The following is a 23,829-nucleotide window of genomic DNA, read 5'->3' on the forward strand; positions in this document are numbered from 1 at the left end:
CCAGCTCTAGGGCTCTCTGTAGAGTTGGCTGAGGACTCTGTTATAAATGCACCACAGTTTAACTTCTCCGTCTTCCCTGTCCAGCTCCCTTTATCCCCTCACAGGTGTGGACCCCTAGGGCACCCCTGAAATCCTCTTGTACGTGTGCTCGCAACGTCCCAGTCATACTCACACATGCACACACTCACAGCTGATAAGGGGGAGCAAGATGGGTACAGAACACAGGTAGTTCTCTGTCCATTGCCCCTACTCCCCAGAGCCTGGACTTTTTGCACATTCTTCATACCATCTTGCACCCAGATCAGTGGGTCAAGGGAGATTTCCGGGGGTGCAGGTAGATTCAGAGCCTTCTATCGAATCATGATATAAATAGTCACCCACTGTAGCTGCTACCGCCTCAGCTCCGACCTCAGTCTGTGAGCCCACCATAGCCGGGCCCCAGTGGAATGTTCTAGACGTGGTGTCAGTGGTCCCAATCCAGCCACATGAGTGAGAACAGCCAATCCCATTCACTTGAAAGACATGACCAAGGTTTCCAGAAATTCTAAGGACATTACAGGGGTGTACATACAGGCCCAGGTTGCTTGGAGCAACACTGAGGCTGAGATCTGACTGGGAGTCAGGGCAGGCCTGTGAAATGGGCCGCCGAGTCTTGGGAAGAGTGCACGTGCCCAGTGCTGCTCTCTTTAGCCTTTCCAGAGTCCATTACACGTGGCAAGGAGACACAATTTGCAGAAAATAGCCCCCACTGAGAGTTCAGCCTTCCGCGGATGGCTCACTTGCTACCCCCCAAACAGAGTGTGGATAACACCACCTGTCTATGTGGTAAGTCATTCAGAGGCTAAAGCCCACATCCTAAAGGAAAATGAAAGTTTTGTTAAACATTCGTTTATTTGACCCATGATCTACAAACCAAATGAGTTTTCAGGAATAAAGTTTCTTTTCTGTTACATAAAGCTCTCTTCTGAGACTTATATAGTGGGGAGGAGAAAGGACCACCGGAAGGGTGTGGCCACAGAAGTTCATGAGATATTAACAGAGACAGTAGACCTCTCCCCTACATGTGCTTTTACCAATCTCTCTGGCCCAAGCACCCACTAATTCACTCCCTGGTGTGAATGTGTAGATTTAGTAACAAGCCATGAACTGTGCTTGCCCCCTCGTCTAGGCTGATACAGAAACAGAAACTCGAGTCTCATATAAGACATCTGCATGTGTACGTGCGTTAATGTGCCTGTGCATGTGTTTGTTTCACTACTAAAAAAATGGAGAGTATCTGTTCCTTTCAGGAATATATAAAATTCCATTTTTATGGAAGGATTTTATATATCCATTTTATATATCCATTCAATTCCATTTTGAATATCCATTCAATTCCATTTTTATGGAAGGATTTTTATTTATTATTATTTATTTATTTAGAGAGAGCGTGAGGGCATGAGTGGAGGAGGAGGGGAAGCAGGAGCGGGAGAGAGAGAGAACTTAATTAGGCTTTATGCCCAGCATGGATCCCAATGCAGGGCTCAATCTATTGACCCTCATCATGACCTGAGCCGAAATTGAGAGCCTGACATGTCACCGACGGAGTCACCCAGGCGCCCCAAGGATTTTGTGAAATGATTTTTAAAACCAAGTACAAGAGATGATCTTCTCCCATCCCTCACATCTTTTTCAACTTCATCGAGGTATGACCCGTGTGGCTCAAGGAAACGTCAGAGTCAACGTCTGGGACAGAGGAAAGAAAGGGCAGGACCTGAGTGCCTGCTGCTACCCTCAGAGATGCTTTCACGGAACAAGTTTCCTTTGAAAACGTCCCCTCCTTTTACAAAGGCTTCAGCTGATCTCGTGCCCATCCAGGGACCAGACCAGCCCCCGTACCTCCAAAGGACTAGTATCTTCGAAACCACTGTTAGGAAACACCTAAGACAAGAAATGTAAGCGTATGCACAACGGGAGCTAATGCGGGATAAAGTAAGTACGGAAAATCATGTGCATAATTAAAAATTCACAGGCGATTTCAGGGAAGTGAGATTTGCTGCTTTTGAACAAACACCGAGCAGCTGAAAGCTACAGATAACAGTCCTCACTCGGCTGCCGGCGTCCAGCCGCTGCCCATGCCTGTTTCCAAAGGAACGGAGGATGGATTGAAGAAAACTGAAATAAAATCTCGTTTGACTGATATAAGAACACTAATACAGTCTTTTTCCATCAGAGGCCCATGTGCTTGGAAGGAAGAGCTGAGAAGTCAGCCTGTTTTCGTCAGCAGCAGGAAGAGGGGTCATAGCACCTGGACACAGGTACCCACTGTGACTAACGGAAAGAAGAAACAATTCGGAAGAAGGTACTAGAAGAATTTCTAAACGGCCTGGGAACGGCTATTAAACAGCCCAGTATCTAAAGAAATCCCTGGATAATGGTATCCCGCTGTAGAAAAACATTCACTGAAAAGGACACACTGTGTGGGTTCCTGTCGTGGTTCGAGCAGCCTGGGAAGCCCCTCTGTCCCGCTGAGCCTCTACTTCCCCACCAGGCAGATGAACCCCTCTTTCCAGTTCTGAGTTGCTTCCATCTCAAGATGTGAGTGTGAGGTTGGGTCTCCTCCTGCGCATTTATCTAGGTGCCCTGGTTGTGCCTGGGGGTCTCTTATGAGGCTCCTGGGTTCAGGGCAAAGAAACAGGGATTCTGCTGGAGGCAGGGATCTGGGAAGAGGCCAGTTTGCTCCCGGGTCTCTCACTCATGATACGTTTTCCTTCTTTTTTATCTTGGAGCCACGCAGATGGCTGCTGCTTCTACTCTGATTTCTTCAAATAACTCCACACCTTCAAGTTCATAAAAACTCAGATTTATGATTGTCTTAAGCCACAAAATCCCCTAATGGGGATAGGCCTGGGGAGATTTTCTAGAGAGTGCGCTCTCCGAAGAGCCGGACTTCAGGGATTACTGGCAAGAGGATTACAAAGGGAACGGGCCAAGTCATGATAAGATTATGAAATTTGTAGTGAAAGAACATAGAGAAGCACACGCTGCATGATTCCAATTATATAAGGTTTAAGAAAGTCGAGGGGTGCCTGGGTGGTGCAGTCCATGAAGCGTTTGGCTCAGGTCATGCTCTCAAGGTCTCGAGATCGAGCCCCGAGTTGTCTCCATGATCAGCGTAGAGTCTGCATGAGACTCTCTCTCCCTCTCCCTCTGCCCCTCCAACTGCCCCCTGCCCTTGCTCTCTCTCTCAGTAAAATCAATCAAGCCATCTTTTTTTTTTTTAAAGAAAGTTGAAACTGATCTATGGAGATGGAAATAAGAACAGTGGTTGCCAATGTGGGAAGGGATGAGGACCAGCAGTAGGCACGAAGAATTTATAGGGCCAGGGGAATGGTCCATATTTTAACAGAGGAATGGTTGTATGCTCTGTACATTTATTAAAACTCCTTGAACAGGAAAAAAGATGATGAAGTGTGTGAGAGCTGAGCCTACGTCACACTAAATGCACACATGGACAAACACAGATAAACACAGACATATTGAATACCTATCACTTGTGTTTGGAGGACATAGAGCTACCAGGGAGGGAGAAGACCACCACGGCATTAATAACACAGGCTGTGAAGTCTCGGGCTTCGTGGGCAAGAAGCCCACCCCTGTGTGACCTTGGATGAGTCATGTAACTTCCTCACTGACCCCCCTCCTTATAAATAACATAGTTTTATAACACAAATGAGCCTTGAGGAGGGGGGGCCATGCTGTCCTGGTGGATATTTAGTGGGCTCCCCCAGTTCTGAAAGTCTCTTCTGTGGCTCGGCTTAACGTACAGGGTAGAAGAATATTCAAATCTGGAATTCTTTAAACCAAGCAACTTTGCGCAGTTACTTTTTACAAGTTTATAAAGTATGGAATTGTAAACTGATAGTATTTTAAAAAATAATTTATTTATTTATTTATCTGAGAGGATGTGTGTGTGTGCGCGCATGCGCGAGCAAGTTGGGTGGGGGGGAGGACAAGCAGATTCCTTGCGGAGCGCAAGCCCTATGCAGAGCTCTCTCTCATGATCCTGAGATCATGATGTGAGCTGAAACCAAGATTCATACACATAACTGACTAGCCACCGGGTGCCCCAAACCGATAGCATTTTTATAGTACTCTCTTTCAACTGCCAGCCTTTGTTATGTTTTTATCTCTTGTTCAGCAAAGGGCAGTTTCTAGATCCACTATTAACTACTAGCAAGAGAGACCTGGAGGTTTGCTGGATGTTTCTGATTTTATATTTCTTCACCAACACGCTGTTATCTGAGAGCGTGTGTCAAAAAGGATTTCAGAATGTGAGTCACACAAAGTCAACTGGCCAGAGACAGCTTAGCAAATGGTCATGGGCACCCTGGACAGACACCTGACTCAGCTGCAGCATTATCCATGGGGGAGGGAGGGAGGGTTTGACTTAGAGCAAACTGTCAGGCGGCCTGGAAATCACAGCCTCTCTGCGACTTGCCACAAAGAACCTGAGTTAATAGGAATAATGGTAATGGTAATGGCAGCCAACGTCCTCATGCTCTTGCTCTGTGCCAGGCACTGTTTTGAAGGCTCTATCCCACAAGGCAGGTGTTAACACTATCACCCCCATTTTACAGGTGGAGAAAGTGAGGCAGTAAATGGAAGTAATAAGCCTCAGATCACAGAGCCAACACATAGGAAAGTCTGTACTCTTAGCTATTCTGGACTTTACTAGGAAGTGACCTGAAACTAAAAAAAGAATTATGGGGACCCCTGGGTGGCTCAGTCAGTTAAGCATCTGCCTTTGGCTCAGGTCACGATCCCAGGGTCCTGGGATCAAGTCCCACATTGGGCTCCTTGCTCAGCAGGGAGCCTGGTTCTGCCTCTGCCTACTGTTCTCCCTGCTCATACTCTCTCTCTCTCTCTCTCTCTCTCTGACAAATAAATAAATACAATCTTGAAAAACAAAAAGGAAAAAAAAAAGATTTCCGAATGTTTTCTTACGTTTTCAGAAAGTTCCAAAACAAGCTAAAGAATCTGTTCTTGTTTCATTCTACTATCTCGATTACTCAAGTTGTTTATGGACTCTTTCTTACTCCATGCCAGTTGTTTCGGTTAATTTTCTGATTATTTCAGATCAACAGGAATTAGAAAAGGCGGAGTACTGCAAGCAAAGAGACTCGAGTTCGAGCCTTGGCTTGGCCACAAACTTACTGGGCGAATCTGGTCAAGGCCACAGATTTCTCCTATTTATGAGAAGGGGCCTTTCTTGAGCGAAACGGGTCCAGCGTGTGTCAAGTGTCATCCGTGAACCTAAGAGACACTGCCTGTCGGGAGCAGATGGCTGGGGCCGGTTGCCAGGGGCTCCTTGCTCCGTCCTGGCTCTAGGATGTCATGGCAGCCCGCTCAGCCCCACCCTCCATGTCTTGGCTGCTCACCAGCCCAAGATGTCAAAGAGACATGCTTGAGTTGGCCGGCACCCAGTGTGATATTTAGGAAGAAGAAAATAAAAGCGTAGGGATGATCACATTCTCTTAAGTAATCTTAAACGAGAGCATGCCACCCTCCTCACTTCCTCTGAAAGCACGTCTCATGTTTGCAGAGAGAATGACAACATAAATATCTTGGTCCATCATACTTCCCGAAGTGATGTGTGGGCTGGGAGTTCCTCACAAGATCCCCCATTTGAAAGGAACCAGCTCGGTTTCAGTGCCTGCTGGCCATGGTCTGTGTATGTCAGAGCCCTGAAATTATAGTGAGATTCTTATTTTAAGGTATTAGACAGCAGAAGCAAATGGTAGAAGGTCCTCGTTCATGATTTGCAGGCGATGACCCCACTGTTGAGGGGAAATAAGGTGTGGATATTTCAACAAACGCTATTTTTAAGATGTGTTGTCACTTTTGTCTTTCCGGTCTACCAGGCAAATCCACGGAGACCAGAATAAAAGCTTAATAAACAATTTTGTAACTTTCCACCACCATCCACCGCCTCCCCCCCGCAATTTGTTTCCCTGAATTACATATTCATTTGCATATTCAACACTACTTATCAAGGGCCTATCAGGCATAAGGAACTTAAAAAGACAAATGTCTCTCAAATCTTGTCTGTTAGAAGATTTGAGAGACATTTTAGAAGGCCTGAGAACTTCGGTAGTTCCGTTTTCTAAATATCCAAGAATTCGTCACCTTCATAATGACCGAGGGATGTATATGAAACGCTAACAAGTTATTAAGTAGAGTTGAAAACTCTTATTAAGTAGAGTTGAAAACTCCTCTAGGAATGTCCACTCCCGCCTTTATCTGTCTCCTCCCCTTCGCATGCTACGGGGCCTTCAAATAGCATTCTTTAAAAGGCAGCTTTACGGCTTTGGAGGAAGAAGCCAAGTTCACAGCCAGTTTTGCCACTGCTACGGAAAACAGTGTGCACATGCAAGCCAGCTGAAGTCATACAAACTGCAGGGATTAGGGCTTCGGGGGCCTCCACCACCGCTGTCAAATCACAATTGGAAACAGCTTTTCCAAAGTACAGCATGAGAAATCGGGAATTCCTGTCCACGGCTCCCCGACCCACTCGGTTTTTAATCAGGCCTGGTACAACCCATTAGAGATCAGAAGTATGAACACAATGCTGAAACCAAACAAGAGTATCTTCTGGGCTCCGAGCTTTGTTCAGCCTGGCTCCCTTCCAGCCTGTAATTATTGTCACTCACCAGTGATTAAGGGCATAGTTTCCGGCTAGGGAGACCCGCGCTCCAGGAAGCTCGACCCAGGGCTGGGACCGGCTCAGTTCAGCGCCCTTCCTTCCCTCCAAGCTCCCCATGTGCAAAGGGTCTAACTGCTCCACTTTTTATCCTTATCGCACTCCCTTCAACTTTGTCAGTCACTCGAAGGTAAAATAACTTTTGCAGAGGTCATGAGAAAACTATTCAGAATATTAATAAACTAGAACCATTCGATGAAAGCGTTTCTTCTTGGCACTCTGACTTTTTAAGGGAGAGAGTCCGCTCCCAAGCAAACGAGCTCAAGTCAGTCATTTGGTAAAACAAACAAAAACTACTTTTCAGAATCTGGTTTGAGATTAATCCGGATGTAGCCCAACTCCCTATACCTCTGTCTAGATCTAGAAGCTAAGAGATGGTAGAAAACCCAGAGGTCAGTTACTACGATGTCCATTTCATCAGATCATGAGCTTCCCAGGTAAATTACCACCATACCTGTTACATACAAGTCACTCCCTCTGATGATACCGTGTTGCGTTATATGTGGACGGTAACCTTGGAAAACGGGCCCGCTGTAACTTCCACCTTGAAAGATCCTTAATTAAAACCTCCTCAGGATGTGCCTGGGTGGCTCAGTGGGTTAAAGCCTCTGCTTTCGGCTCAGGTCATGATCCCAGGGTCCTGGGATCGAGCCTCGCATCAGGCTCTCTGCTCAGCGGGGAGCCTGCTTTCCTTCCTCTCTCTCTGCCTACTTGTGATCTCTGTCTGTCAAATAAATTTTTAAAAAAAGAAAACAACTTCCTCGGAAGTATGATTTTCTGACAAGGAACTGTGATTTTCTTTTCCTTGCCTTCAAGGCTCAAGTCAAATTCCGTCCATTTGATAACGTTCCCTGGCCGGCCCTTGAGTCAACGGGTTTCTGTCTTCCACAGCAAGTTTATGGGATATCACATTAGCACACTATAGGAAGTCGCTAGTAGGTGAATATTCCCCCCAGATGCTGGGTCGTTTCCCCAAAGGCAGTGAATTGTGTCTTACTCATTTCTGAAGCCCTCCCCACCCTTGTTCTGGAATTAACACCCAGAACAGAATTCAAAACAAACAAACAGAAAGCTCCTACTGTCTGAAATGTATTATTAGTTTGTTATTATTTAGAGAAGAAGCTGCTTTCAAGAAAAAAAGCATAGTCAAATGACAGACAATATTTCAGATGGTAGGAGAAGGGTCGGGGTGAGCATCATGTGCAAACCGGGTGCTCAGTGAAGGTAAATGTTAGGCTCTGAAGTATTACTCGGTAATCACTTATAATCACCATAAAGCTTGTCCCAAACCAAAGCAAATTTAGACTCATTAGGACATTCTTTAAAAAGCAACAATCAGGACGCCTGGGTGGCTCAGTCAGTTAAGCATCTGCCTTCTGTTCAGGTCATGATCCCAGGGTCCTGGGATCCAGCCCTGCATCAGGCTCCCTGCTCGGCGGGAAGCCTGCTTCTCCTTCTCCCTCTGCCCCTACTCTCTCTCATGCACTCTCTCTCTCTAATAAATAAATAAAATCCATTTTTTTAAAAAAGCAACAATTTTTGGACCAAAGCGTTATAAAAATGACTGGTCCTCTAACAAATGCAATTTCTTAAAAGCACCATAGAGACCTACCTAAAAAAAAAAAAAAAAAGCACCTTTTAGATACGTTTTTGTCAATCACGATCAAATCAAGAGGAAGAAAAGGAATTCTGGTTAACTCCAAAATAACTAACGCATTCCGTCGCCTGGGCATCACCTTCAATCTGGCAACAAAGTCCACTTGCTGAGAGCAGTGAGGCTCAGACAGCCCTTACCTTCATGAATAAACATCTTCTGAGCATCTTTAGGATGAAGTAGCACCAGTACAGGTGAAGGGCTTGCAGGACCAGGAGCTGGAGGTTGAGGAAGATATATGAGAAGAAAGGCTCCAGGTAGTGCAGAGGCAGAATCAGTGTGCAGTACAAAATCCTAAAAACAAAAAACAAAACAAAACCAGACCAAAGGATTTCATTACACAGTACTAGCGAATTTTCAGTGGGAAAACAAATACTTTTCCTCCCAAGGCATTCAACATTTATTTCATTTCTAACCATGCCCAGGAAATTCTCAAGGGAAAACAATATGATAATATTACCTTTTATATCATTATTGGCGAGCTAAAAAAAAAAAAAAAATACAGTCTGCCTCTGGGGAGAAAAGTTAAAGCAAATGGAATTTTTATGGTCAGGCTGCCTGCACTCCAGTCTCTGTACCTGGGTTTCCTCTCTGCAAGCAGAAGAGTGTACACGACCCTACTTGGCTTCCCCGGGGTTTATAGAATAAATAGGATAATGCGTGTTTACATAGGGTTATAATTGCCCTTATGACACAACCTCGTGTATTGGGCAGCAAAGTGAATGGTGAATTTTACCAAAGTAAATTTTCCAATAAAAGAGGCTTTTAAAGTAGCAAAAATTCTATTATTACTTCCAGTTTCTAAAGCCAACTGCATGCTTTATGTATTTTGTGAACAGACTCACGGACATCATTCTGAGCTGCCCTCGATCACCCGGAACGCACGGTGACTTCAGATGTGACCGCCGTAGGAAGGGTTTACCTGATCCCTTCCCAAACTTCATACACCACCATGATCTTAGAGTTCCTGGATTGGTTTGCTTATAGGTATATTATTCTAACTATAAAAATAATCTGTTCATACACAAATAGGAAAAAGAAGAAAAACAAATAGAGTTGCCCATAATACCGCCAGTCTAAACAAATTATATTGGGCCTTTTGTGTATTATCCTCCAGTTTTTCCCACACATATTTTACTTTTTACATGAACACATGGTAAAACTGACTCTTTTTTTGGTGTCGTATGAATTACAATACTTAAAGAGATCTGTATCCCTCCTAAAAATACGTTTTTTAGGTCTTTAAGTTCCTTTTCCTTTTGGCCCCTTCCCCATTACCACACGATTTTATACCACAGAAACACACTAGGCATGTAATTTCGTACCCTGATTTTATGACTCAATAATATGATACATAGAGCTTTCCATGTTAATGGATATACCTACATATCAGGGATCAGTAAACAGTTTTGTAAAGGGGCAGATAGTAAATATTTTAGGCCTCTGGGTCATTTGGTTTCTGTTGCAAATACTCTGCCACCATAATGGGAGAGCAGTCACAGAATTATACCAATTAATGGGTGTGGCCATGTGGCAATAAAACTTTATTAACAAAAACAGTCAGTGGGCTGGATTTGGCCTGTGAGCTGGAGTTTGCCAACCCCTACTATATGCCATCCTATGTAACACCTGTACAGAAATATACTTATAGATATCATAATTTATTTAACTAATCCCTTTTTGGGTAGATACTGTTTTCCAAATTTTCATAGTGTTATAGAGAATATTGTAAGAATTACTTGTAAAGACATTTTGATAGAACTGTTTGATTATTTTCTTAAAATAGCTAAAATCCTTAATCAAAAAGTATACTCATTTTACATTTTAGAGTACATTGCTAGACTGCTTTCCAGCAAGACCACAGCAATTTACTGTCTTACACTAGTGTATGAGATTACCTGCTTCCTTCGATCTTGACTAACATTGTACTTTGTCAGTCTCTATCTAAAAGAGCATCATGCTGTTTATATTTACAATTTTATTTATTGTGAAGTGAATATATATGTATATATACTTGTGTTTTATTAGGTAATTTTGATTTATACTTTTGTGAACTGCTTCTTCATGCTATTTGTCCATTTTTCTATCCGGGTGTTTACTTTTTCCATTGATTCATGAGTGCTTTTTACATATCGAGGGCAACAACATTATTTTTAAATCCTATTAAATATCACCACATAGTCTAATTCTTTCAACCTTGTTAATGATTTTTGTGGCAAACTAACTTCTAAAATATTCTTGTAACCAAATTTATCATTTTTTTGCCTTTCTTGGTTGCCTCTATGGTATGCTTTAAAGGGCCTTTCTCATCTTTATCATCACAAAACATATTTCCCCATATTTTCTTGATATATTGGCTCTTTCACTTAAAATCTTGGTTCTGTGTAGCCTTGATCCAATTCTCCATGCATTTTCTCAACTGTGAAGTGGAAGCAACGAGTATCCATCCAATCCATTCAATAAGTGTTCACTGAGCACCTACCAAAGTGCTACCTGGCACTTTATAGGAGACAGGACTAGGGCAATGAATAAAACTGAGCCAAATCCCTGAAGCAGTAAGGCTTACATTCTAGTGCCTGCATTCACAGGGATTTCAGGAAATAATGTGCATCGTAAAGCCTCTTTGCCATTCTCGTTTGCTGGATCTGTAAGCAATTGTGTGCCTTATTCTGTACGCTCTCAGCCTATAATGCCCTTCCCCATTTCAGCTGAGATTGTCTTCACCCACCAAAGCATGGGTGCCTCTACAACAAAGCTCTCCGTGCTCTTCTGATCACCTCTCAATGTATAGCAATTCCTCTAGGCTCCCCCACTACCAACTCCTTGAGAGAATTTGGCCTGATTCAACCTGCCCTGCGGTCACAGTTGCTTGCACAAGATCACTCTTCACTTGCTGGCAAGCTTTCCAAAGGCAGCGGCCATGACATCTTCATCTCTGTCCTCCCTTCCCCTGTTCCTGGGCCTTCCTCTTTACTAGATCCCCATTAGGAATTTGTCAATATCAAAAATAACAAAGGAGGGACGCCTGGGTGGCTCAGTGGCTTAAGCCTCTGCCTTCAGCTCAGGTCATGATCTCAGGGTCCCACATCAGGCTCTCTGCTCAGCAGGGAGCCTGCTTCCCCCTCTCTCTCTGCCTGCCTCTCTGCCTGCTTGTGATCTGTCTGTCAAAGAAATAAATAAAATCTTTAAAAAATAACAACAAAGGAAATGATTCAAAAGCATCTCCTTTATAATTCTACCAGAGAATGTGAATAACGCCTTAACTATGTAATTACTCATTGTGATCCAAACAAAGAAAAAACAAAACAAAACAAAACAGGGGGTGGGTATAGCTGACCTGAGATTTCTCTTTTCTTCAAGTTCAAGGGAAGACACAGAAAAGAAGGTCCTGGTTGGAAGGGACCACTTGTATGAGGCCCTCAGGTGGGAGGCAGTGTAGAAAAGTCAAGGGCTAAGATGAGACCAGTGCAGCTGAAGGGAGAGGAGTGGCAGGGAGGGGTGGTGTAAGATACAGGTGCGGAGGTGAATGGAGGCGTCCCCTGTTGGCTTTGCAAGACATGGCATCCGGAAGCTTTGCTAGCTTTAGAAAGGAGAGTGATACACCCGGCCCAGACTCATCAGAGCAGCGTTCTGGGCCTGAGGCCCCTTTTCTGGCCTCATAACGGGCACCCAAGTCATTAAGCCTCCTGGACCTTGGACAGGGTGGAAGTCACCCTGCCCCGTGACTGGGAGGCTCCAGGGAAACACACAGCCAGCTTTGCAAACTGTAGCGTCCTAGAAATGGAAGAGACTACCACTAAAATACAGATGCCTCCAGAGAGAGCCAGCTACTGCCCCAAGGGGAGACGAAAGGCATGGGCTCTGGGGCTGGCGAGCTGAGGATCCAGGCTCCCCTGCGGTCGGCAGCAAGTGACCTAAGCTCTCTGGGCATCCGTTTCTTCTGTGAAATGAAAACACCACCACTCCCCTCATCAAACTGTTGTGTGGGCTTAAGGAGTGGACAACTGGGAAGAGCTTCACTTCCAGGAAGCACTGGGAAAACGGTAGTTCTAACCATGGCCGTGACTCCCGCTCTGACAACGCCTTTTTCACCCACCCCTTCCTACTGCGGAGAGCTCGCATTCCCACTACAGGGACAGCAGCACCCAGGGGACTGGGCAGCTGAACGGGCTGGAGTTTCTGCTTCGGGAAAGGAGGGGGAAGCCACTCTGGAGAGGAAGTGGGGACGCTGTGCTGCTGGAACATTCTGTGCAGGAGGACAGAGGGGACCAAGTGGAGAGGAGCTCCAAAGGGGGTGGCCGCTGTGGCCCAAGGGACAGCGGGTCTGGGGGCCAAGGTTACTCGGTCAGCACCTTTCTCTGTCAGTCTGTGTCCTCAGTAAAGGATGGTCCAGACTCAATCTCAACTCTTCTCTTCTTTTGCAAAAAGAAGAGTGGGAAGGAGGGAAAAACCAACCCCTCTGTCCTTCTCAATTTTGTCCCAGACACGTGTGTCACATGTGCAAGCACACGCACGAACACACAAACACATGTTTCCCTTCCGGGCCATGTGGAATTTCTCTTTCCACAGAGGATGCTCAGAGACTCTGTACTCCTGGATTCCTGAAACCACTCTGCTCTGAACACTGGCCTTTAATCCGTCCGAACGGTTGCACTACGCCCGTGACCCTGCATCGTGAACCTCAGACTTTTCCCTCTTTGGTTTGCTTTCCCACCTTCCCTCTAGCAATTACTGGAGTTTCCATGGTTTGGAAAAAAAATCACATGGTTGGTTTAAACAGTAGTTGGATTTGCTGGGCTAGATAAGGCAGCCACCAAAAGTTGTGTTTTCCTAATGAAAACTGGAAGGTGAAGTTCCTTTTCTCTCGCTAATTATAGGGGTGCATTCAGCCTTCTCAGGATAACAAAGACTGGTTCTACTGGTGAGTAATTGCCTGCCTTATATGTCAGGGATGCCTTACATTTCAAAGTGACTGTGTAGTGAAGGAAATGTAATAAATACTTAGGGAAGGCAAATTATGGCTGCTTTAAGTTGTCCGATTTACTAATGGAATTTGAACATATCTGTTCTGTGTTTCAAATGCCCTATTCCTAGTCTTGGTTCTTTCCTAAGTTGCTGTGTGATCCTGGAAATATCTTAACTCCCCACCTGGAATATAAATAGGGGGGTCTACATGCTTCGACAACGCTGATGACCTGAAGGAGAAAGGAACTGTTTGTTTCAGGTGAATGAGAACTGAAGGCAAAATATGATCCTGTGCCAGATCCAGTAGGAGGGGGGGAAAACATATTGGATCAATGGACAAAACTGAAACATGGATGGTGGGTTGCTACATTTCCGGAAATTGACAACTATACTGTGATTCGTAAGAGGATCTCCTTGTTCTTAGGAAAGATGCAGTGAAGAATTTAAGACTAAGAGGACATGATGCTTGCAACTTTCAGATGGTTCAGAAAACACATGTAGATACATGTATGCGTGTGTGTGCGCGTGTGTGTGTGTGTGTGTGTGTGTGTGTGTAAACAGAGAGGGATGAGAGGAGAACAGAAAAGAGAAAGCAAACAGGGCACAATACCAACTAGTAAATCTGGGTAAATGCAATATGTTAAAATTCTTTGTAATATACTTGAAAGTATCCTATACGTTTGAAATTATTTCTAAATAAATAAATGAATAAGGGAGTTGGGCTAAATTCTGGGTAACATCCGTTATCCTAAAGTATTATGATACGAAGAAGGGTGATTATTGGAGCTGTCCTTTACATATCTATGAGCAGCAGAAGTAATGAGCACGTGGGTGCGAGGGAAGGAGTTCCCGTGAGGGCACACTGTCCAAGGAGACACTGAACAAACCCAGGTAGTGAAGTTCATTGTCTCTTACACAAGGTGCGAAACTGGAAAGTCTAGTTCAGAGATACACATCTGTGGTGGTGGCTCCAGGGAGGGGCCCCAGCTTCAACAGAGCCACTCTCACATTACACGAGCCCTTCCTTTCCTCTGGTGACTGTGAGTCGGGCACTGCACCATCCCAGGAGGGCCTAGAAACCCACCAGGGCACCATGACACCCAGGCTCTGCCCTTGACTTATTCAGAACCCAGGCTCCAGGCCTTATGAGGATGGGAAAGGTCCCCTGGGTCCCTACTCTTGTCTCCCCTCTGCTGAGTGTCCGCTAAGAGCACTGCTGTACGCTTCTAGCTTTGTCATGTCTTGTCTTAAAACTGCCCTCTCTCTGATAGCCTTTCCACGTACTTCTAGGGCCACATGACCCACAGAATTCCTTTTCACCTGAGGCTTCCCATGGTACTGCTTTCCTTTGCCAGTGAGAGCCAGATCCTTGAAAGCTGAAGCTTGAAGTCGAGCGAACCAATGGTGGGGAGTACATAAAGTTACTGCAAGCATATGTACCCTTGCAGGTAAGCAAGTTCCTTACCTGAAGATTATTCACCTTTGGAAAAATTTTTTGAACATCCAAAACACGGGTCAGTATTAATAATCTTCAAATATATAGAGAGGGTGGTTGATAGAAGGATCTCTCCTACTGCCCTTATGAACTCCTCCCGCAGGGTAGGAACTGTGTCTCATTCATCCAGTGTATTCCTCACAACCTCTAGGTGTGATGAGTTCAAGAAACGAACCATCGAGCCAGTGCCTCCCCCTGTAAACTTCTGTTGAGACGGAGTGCTCCTTTCTTTCAGCGGATCAGCCTTGACTAAATTGTTATTTGCCCTTGTGGTTTATGGAGGAAACTGTCAAGAGTCAGAGAAGTCGTTTATCTGAACTTAGGAAGGTCTTTCTAGTCTAGTGATTCCCCAGCAGTATTTGAATGATATTCAAATAGATAGATACATCCAATAATTCAAAAGCAGAGAAGCCATTATTTTTAAACAACAACTGTGGGCACCTGGGTGGCTCAGTTGGTCAAGTGTCTGCCTTTGGCTCAGGTCGTGATCCGGGGGTCCTGGGATCAAGTCCCGCATCAAGCTCTCTGCTCTCTGCTTCTCAATCTGCCCATTCCCCTGCTCATGCACTCTTCTCTCTCTCTCTCTCTCTCTCTCTCTCTCTCTTTCTCCCCCTCTTGCAAAAATAAATTCATAAATCTTAGAAAAAAATAAAACAACACTTGGGAATACCCTTAAAAAATATAAGCCTGAGATTTAAATGCTTTTGAATAAAAATGCAAGCAAATGAGGTAACTAGGCGATCAGATTAAAGTAATTTGGCCCAGGCTGATTGGAATTCCTGCCTGATGTTGAGAGGAACTGTGTTATAAAAAACCATATAATTACCACTTGCTGACACTGATTGAGTGAGAACTGGCTAAATAAGATTCCTGGGGGGAAAAAAAAAGTAGGAGAGAAGACGGGACAGAGTTGTACCCACACAAAAGAAGCTCATCAGAGGAAAGCAAACAGGTTGAGGCTGGGGAAAACCAAGGGAAAGTCAAAGAGAGGGAAAGGGAAGTGTAATGTATGGGCTCTGTTTCTTTCTCCCACAGTTTCCAGATAAATTTCAGATGGGTCAGTGTTCTCCCCACTCGACCCTTTGTCTTACCACAAAATGTGCAACGAAAGCCGTTGTGAGGAACAGAGCAAGAGGTGGGCTGCCCGCCTCCCGTGGTGCCTCGGAGATGTCTGAATCTTGAAATAGGTCTATCATCTGCACATCGTTTGGTCCATAGTAAATTCCCCCCAAAACTGAACTAATAAAATATCCTTGAAAAATGAATCTACGCTTACACATTTTAGACAGATGGTTGGAGCCAGGCTAACAACAAGGAACTGACTTTTCCTCTTTGGCACCGCAAGATGATTGTGTAACAAGTTCAAGTGGATGGGAACGCTATGTAAGCCAGGGTAACACACCGCAATGGATTCTTTCAAAAACCATCGAGAATCAATCTCTCAAACTTCCAATAGCTTGGTGAGGCTTTCCTCAGCCTTCCAAACAACGAGGACCCGTCAACGTCAGTGTGGAAAAATTTTTACCAGCAAAAAATTTTTTACAGTCGGGTCTGCTAATACTGGTTTATTTGCAATCCAACTCCCTGAAGACAGCAAACAGTGGTATTGGCTGCCCTCTGCAGTGGGCTGGTGAATTTCGTGAACTATCAAGATCAAGAAAATGCCAAATGCATGCAACTAATTCTTCTCGAAATCCAGAAATGCTGGCAAGAGAACGGCTCCTTAAATCTAGGATTTTTAAAGTCAAGGGTGTGTGGGAAAGTAACACACCACCTCCACAATCACTCAACCCCAGGATGATGTTTGGTTGTTTTCTGGGCAAGAGGAAGCTTGCTTGTTGATTTAAGACATCATGGGAAAGTCTGAGGTTAATGTCCTTCATTGCTAAATCAAAAGCCAACCACAGCAGCAAGACTGTGAAGCTTCGCAGTGAGCTCCCTGGGACTGAGAGCTTCCATGGTGTACGTTTTTAAAATATGCCCACGAATTCTTTGGAACTATTCCCGTGGAGAAATGGAGTCTAATTTTCCTTCCCTCAAATATGAGCTGGCCTTAGTCACCTGGATCCAATGAAGAAAATGAGGTTGGAAGTGGCATGATGTGACTTCTGCAGGTGGCTTATAAAAGGACACACAGCGTCTGCCTAGCTCTCTTCAGGGCTGCTCACCCTTGAAATCCAGCTGCCATGCTATGGGGAGATCAGGCCGTGTGACAGGATTCTAGCTGACAGGCCCAGCTGAGGTCTCGACCAACAATCAGCATCAACCAGTTGACTTTTTACGTGTTACTTCAACCATGTGGAGTGAGGAAGTCTTCCAGAAAATTCCCAACTCTGGCCACATCTGACTGTAACCACAACAGAGACCCTAAGTGAAAACCACCACCTCACTGGGGCCAGTCAACTCCGCAAACCATGAGCCATAGTAATAATCAATAAATGTTGTTATTTTAAGAGAGAGGTCTGCAAACTAAGGCCTGGTGGTAAAATCAGGCCTGCGACCTGTTTTTCTCTGGCCTGTGAGCTCAGCTGGGTTTGGTACATTTTTAAAGGGTTGTAAATGAAACAAAACAAAGCAAGGAATAATATGTGACAGCGACCATATGCAGCCCTTAAAGCTGAAAATAGCTCTTCTATGGCCTTTTACCAAAACAACCCTTGTTCAACACTGTCTTAAGCCATCAAGTTTTTAGAGAGTTTACTATGTAGTAACAGATAAACCAGAAAACATGGTACTTCTGGAACATAAGAAGAGGCCATTGGTGGGCAAATGTTGGACTTATGGCATCATAAAAGTCACGCTGAAAAGCCATAATTCAACTATTACCCGAAAGTCAACACTATCAGTATCCGCTATCATACAATATTACAAGTTCACAAACACATGCGCTCAGCCAAAGCAAAAGTGAGGGTAATGTGATTCATCAACCAAGGAGAGTATTATAAATGTGTGTCTCAGATTTGATTCTAGACTAAATTTCAAATTCTTAGAGACTTATTAATAACTTTAATAAATGTAGCTGGCGTTTGCCAATCCTTACTATGTTCCAGACACTATTCCGAACTGTTTCATATGTATTACTTCATTTAAGCCTGTGACAACAATTACTTCCATTTTACAGATGAGGAAACTGAGATCCAGGGAAATGATCTAACATGTCTGAGATTATACAGGTCATAAGTGTGGAGCCAGGATTTGAATCTAGGCCTGACTAGCATCCATGAACTTAATTACCACACTATGCTGCTCCTCTCTAGAAAATGTCTAAGTAAGACACTGGTCTTGGTTTAAGCATGTAGCTGGCTTCCATAGGGAAGTCTGGCCAGACTTCCCCGCAGGCTAGTCAAGGATGCCGTTCACTCACTAGGAATCAGGTCTGGAACCTACATTCTTTTTCTTTTCCCTGGGACCCAGGATCCTCAGCAACACCAACCCTACTTTTCTGTTGAGAGGATATGAAACTATTAGACAAGCCCCAAATAATGGGTCATTATAAGTTCTTTCTCCCAAACTATCAAAGACTTCCTCACACTTCTTCATTTCCTGTTAATCAACATATAGAAAATTATGCTTGCTAAAGGGATGACTGTCAGAGGAGACACAGTATCGGTTCTTCATTGCCAGCCCTTGGCTAAACAAAATCAAAAGGCTGATCAAGAGCCAATCAATAGGAAAAGGATATCCAGACCATTGTTGAGACCAGTCAGTGATCACGGAAAATGAAATCACTATCGGTTTTCTCATCTGTGAAGTAGGAGTGATAAGACTTTATCTCTATGATGTGTTGTATAGACCAGAGCCAAGATATACAAAGGGCCTCATTCAGTGTCTGGCATTCAGTTAATGGTGGTTATATTTATTATATATATTTTTTAAAGATTTTATTTATTTATTTGACAGGCAGAGATCACAAGTAGGCAGAGAGGCAGGCAGAGAGAGGAGGAAGCAGGCTCGCCGCGGAGCAGAGAGCCCGATGCGGGGCTTGATCCCAGAACCCTGGGATGATGCCCCGAGCCAAAGGCAGAGGCTTTAAACCACTGAGTCATCCAGGCGCCCCTATTTTTTTTTTTTTTAAACATAGAACTTGTCTCCCTTTCAAAGAGCCGGTGATTGGCCAATGACAGTTCGATGAATAAAGGGAAAAGCTGTTAAACACAAAGAAAGATCCACATTCATGAAACGAGACATAGAGTAAGAATTGCTGTTTACCCATTGGGTTGCACATTTTTGACCTCCCTTTATCATAAGCCTTTTCCACACTGGAAGGTGTTGTTTTAATTATTCATAAAAATGGCCCCCTCCCTTTATTTTCTCCAACTGACCTTGGCACAAACAACCGGGCATCAATGTAGGAAAGAGACTTCAGCAACGTGCCAAGGCCACCTCAGCATGGTGACCAAAGGCACGGCACAGCCCCTTGTCTACTCACCAGAAGGGAAAGATAATGAGGCGGCTGATGAAAAATATGGTAGAGAAGATGAGAAACAGGGTGTTACAGGTTTGCTTCCATCCGGCATAAGAAAACATCTTAGCAGACTGAAAACAAAAAAAGCAATCACATTCAGATAAAGTGATGTTAGAATAAAATTCTTAAATTACATATTTATAAATGATATGATGTCCAGGATTTGTTTCAAAGTGGTCTCTGTGTGGGGGGTCGGGGAGAGGGATGGATGGGGAAATCGACGAAACAAGGCTGGCCACACTGACCACTGGTAACACTGGAGGAAAGGCCCACTGAGTCCATTATGCTCTTCTCTTTGTCGTTTGTTTGAAATTTTCCATAATAGAATGTTAAAAAGAAAATAAAGATATGTTAAAATGACTGTAATATTACTCCTATCCTTCACAAGCCCTACAAGTTAGCCCAGTGAATGTTAGCATGCATTTCATTGGGGTACTGATTTATTTTCTCCACTTAACTGATTGGAGAGCTGGATTAGAGAAAGGTTGTAATCTGAGTGAAGTCCTGGGCTGGGCTGGGCTGGGCTGCACACATTGCAATCAAGGCAGCTGACAGAAGGGGCAGAGTGAGGGGGCCACCCTGGGGGCTGTGTCCTGGTTGAAATGAAGTTGCAAGCACTCGATTTTTCCCCATTTACTTTATGCTAGTCTACACTGCCTGTATGGTCTGCATTGAATGAAAAGAATTACAGAAAGTGTTTAATGTGGTAGTAGCAGGTTAATGGATGAGAATTCTCTCTGGAATTATCTAGTGGAGCCCAAGGCTGCATGGGAAGGTATCTGGACTCGGGGGTGGTGGGAGCTGGGTAGGAGTTGCTGAGTGTAGGTCATCCCTCCAGAAGCGTGGCTCAGGTCTGCACGGTTTCAGGACTAAAATTGGTCTGGAAGCTCAAAGCCACTCTAAACCAAGAGAGGCAGCATATTTATACTTCGGGAAGGGTTTTCATTACGTTTTCCATACTCTGCCATATTTACCGTGGGGTAAGGATATGATCAAATTGTGGAGTGGCAGGGGGCCCAGAAGGCAACAGCCTCAAATGCTGCGATGGAAGGCTAGTCTGCCAAGTGGGTGTGAGATGGGTATGGGGAGCTGGGCCAGAAGTTCAGCGTGCTTGGAATGGAGTGTGGGAGTTGTTTGAAGAGTAAGAGGCCGGGCTAGGGTGGCTAGCTAGATGTGCACAGGCAGGAAGGGAGTGCACTTTTGAGGGCAAAGTAGCATTCCTTGGGGTAAGTACACATGCGGAATATTCCGGGCTGTGCAATGATGGAGATTGACAGTCACCCTGGTCCTCTGCTAAGCATGAGTCAGGATACTGTTCAAGCATTGGGCCCTGCGTCCAAACTTGAACATGGGGGAAACAAGAGGATCAGGAGGAGGCATGAAGAAGACAGAGGTTCCTTCTCAGTCAGAGTTCTAGATGTTGAGGCTATTTTTCCTTTCCGAGAAAAGGCTAAAAAATGACCCACACCAACTGTCTTGAGGAATATGAAAGATTAATAGTCACCATCTTTAGGAGGGTCTCAACAGGGCCAAAAGTTTTTCCATGTCTGGCTTCAATGAGAACTTGCCCGAGAAGACAACCACAAAAGCCAACTACTCGAGGAAGTTGTGGACCAGGCATCCTTGGAGGATATCAGAAATCGGCCCCTGTGCCACCACTTCATGGTGCCTCTTCCCAGCTGGTGGAAGGTTCTGGCCTTGCTTATTGAATCTCAGGTTAGATCGTGGTTTGTGAATCAGGAATGATTCACGATCATTAACAACATGAGGCTGTTCTCATAGTTTATCCGCGAAGGGACCTCTGAGTCTGACATTTCATTTTCCTTCTGTTTGCTTTTTTTTTTTTTTTTCACCTAAGAACCTCGGAACATTTTCCAACAGTAATGAGCTAAACCTCACGATATACCCTAAGGAGCAGATATGACTTCTCATATTACCGCTGAGGACAGAAAACAAAGCATTAAGTGATTTGCCCCAGTCACCTAGGGAGTCATAGCATGTCAGGGATGGGGTCGGGGAGAGTGGGCAGAGACAACCCAGAGCTTATTCCCAGTCTCCACATCTAACTCCCTTTTAAGAACACAATGAAGCTATTTTTACAGTGGACACACACCAAAGGCTAGAGTGCTTAAAATCAACAGTGGACACACACCAAAGGCTAGAGTGCTTAAAATCAACAGAGTAGCATCAAGTTCTTAAGTTATGGCCAATGTGGTCTTAATTACAGGCAGGGTTACCGAGATACGATCAGAGAAGGAGGTAATTATAACAGATATGGCTACACTGAGATAACGACACATGGGAAAACTGGCACAATCCTTCTTCTGCTAAGCCATTTGCTGCCCTGAATAATCTTGGCCTTTGGAATGGGATTTACATGTCTAATGCCAATTACACAGAAGAAACAAAATTCTGTACACATCTAATATTTTAACAGTAGCCAGTGGCTTTGAAATGGCTTCAAATGACTTCTGGTTACATCTAGAACAGGGTTTAGCAAACTACCATCCAGCCAATGGGCTAAAGGTAGTCACTCCATAAGGATGGGTTTCACATTTTTAAAGGGGTGTGAGAAAAGAAAAAGCAAACAATCAGAAAAGAAGATGATATGGCAAGAGATTCTATGTTGCCCACAAAATTGATTTATTATCTGGCCCTTCACCAGAAAGTTTGGTGAATCCTGATCTAGAAGAACAAGATGCTATCAAATTGAATTTCTCCCATACCAACTTACATTCAGCTATTAACCCTTCAAGAGCCAATCCTGCACACGAGATGGGCAAGCATTATTTTCCTCGGCTTCATTATAAGTGAAGGTATTTAGAGGACAAACTTATGGCTCTGGGTACAGCAGGAGAGCTGGTAGGCAAGAGGGCTGCTGGGCCACTGCCTCGGGGCAAACAGGAACCAATACATAACAGAGACAAGTAGAGAAAACAATCCTAATTTGCTTTGTTGCTCCTGTTGTGTGTTGCTTGGGATGAGGAACTCTTGCTTTAATGCCCCCTGCTCCAAAACATTCCTCCCTTAGGAAATAAATGCCACTGGAAGAAACATCAGCTCTTGTTCTTTGAAGCTGGAGGAGGATCCCTGCCTGGCCAGTGTGACCCTTCAATGGGTATTTGGCTTTGGCTTAAGTCAATATATGGTACCATCCAACGTTAAGAATCCATAAAGCCACAAATCCACATTTTCCTTTTAAACGATTAGAGCTCATTCCTTCCTCAAGTTATCTCACCTTACTTCCTGAGCGAATATCTGCAGGCAACTTGTACAGGTGGAATCCCATGGGTTAACCTCTCTCGAGTACCGTGGAGAAGACTGGAGACTAAACACTAAAAGCTTTCATTTCTCTAAACTTGAAGGACCTGAGGACCCAGAGACATCCTCAGACTTTGGGTGTTTTCAGGACAAGGAGACTTGCTAAATCACTCCCAGACCGTTCTTCCAGCGAGGAGTCCCAGAAACCCAGGACATGGTATTGTTATTACTTTTTTAATGGCAAACGTTTACCTCCAGCCAAATGTCAGCCACATCATGCACAATCATCACGAGGGTCCCACTGCGAATATAATTAGCGCACCAAGAGAAGCTCATCAAACTAAGAGCAGCCAGGTGGTGGATGACATGAGCTAGAAAATCCTACAAAACGGGAGGAAAATGGAAGCCATTAAGCAAATGCAGTTATTTCCTAATCAGTGGAAATGCTAACAACAACAATAATAATAATAATAATATTTTTCAAAAAACAACTTTTTAAGTTAACATATAATGTATTATTTGCTTCAGGGGTACAGGTCTGTGAATCATCAGTCTTACACAATTCACAGCACTCACCATAGCACATACCATCCCCAACATCCATCACCCCGCCACCCTCTCCCTACCGCCCCCCCCACCAAGCAACCCTCAGTTTGTTTCCTGAGATTAAGAGTCTCTTATGGTTTGTCTCCCTCCCCAGTCCCATCTTGTTTCATTTTTTCCTTCCCTACCCCCCACAGCCCTCTACCCTGCCTCTCAAATTCCTCATATCAGGGAGATCATATGACAATTGTCTTTCTCTGATTGATTTATTTCACTCAGCATAATACCCTCTAGTTCCAACCATGTCGTGGCAAATGGCAAGATTTCACTAAAACCCAACAACTTACCTCTGAATGTTTTGAAATTTGTAAAATGCTTTCACTTTGATTCTTAAACACAATCCTTGTGAGGGAACTAACAAATGTTATCCTCACTGATGAAGTCACTTACATTTGGGACAGTGTTGAATAGTTGTCATCTAACTCCTAACATCCGCTGTTTTTTCCACTGCCCCACAACGGATATACATACACACGCACGCATGCGCGCACACACACACCATATACATACACACACATTCCTGTGTATATTTACATTTATCCTTTATTCCCTAATTCCAAAAAGGGAAAAAGACAGATATACAATATATTAAAATTATACAACCATTAAAGTAAGAGTTACCACATAGGAAACAAGTAACAAAT

At 44.2% G+C, this 23,829-nt stretch overlaps 1 protein-coding gene across 1 annotated transcript in view; it reads right to left on the bottom strand.

Moving 5' to 3' along the window:
• CERS3 (ceramide synthase 3) overlaps window positions 1-23,829 on the bottom strand; it is a 104,662-nt gene that overhangs the window by 23,300 nt on the left and 57,533 nt on the right. The window contains exons 9-11 of the mRNA XM_080809367.1: window positions 22,835-22,963; window positions 19,286-19,392; window positions 8,537-8,690 (exon numbers count right to left, since the gene is read on the bottom strand). Coding sequence (XP_080665493.1) covers window positions 8,537-8,690; window positions 19,286-19,392; window positions 22,835-22,963 — 390 coding nt within the window. The remainder of the gene's footprint in view (window positions 1-8,536; window positions 8,691-19,285; window positions 19,393-22,834; window positions 22,964-23,829) is intronic.

This window comes from Martes martes, assembly GCF_963455335.1.
Source record: "Martes martes genome assembly, chromosome: 7".
In the NCBI taxonomy this organism is placed as follows: domain Eukaryota; kingdom Metazoa; phylum Chordata; class Mammalia; order Carnivora; family Mustelidae; genus Martes; species Martes martes.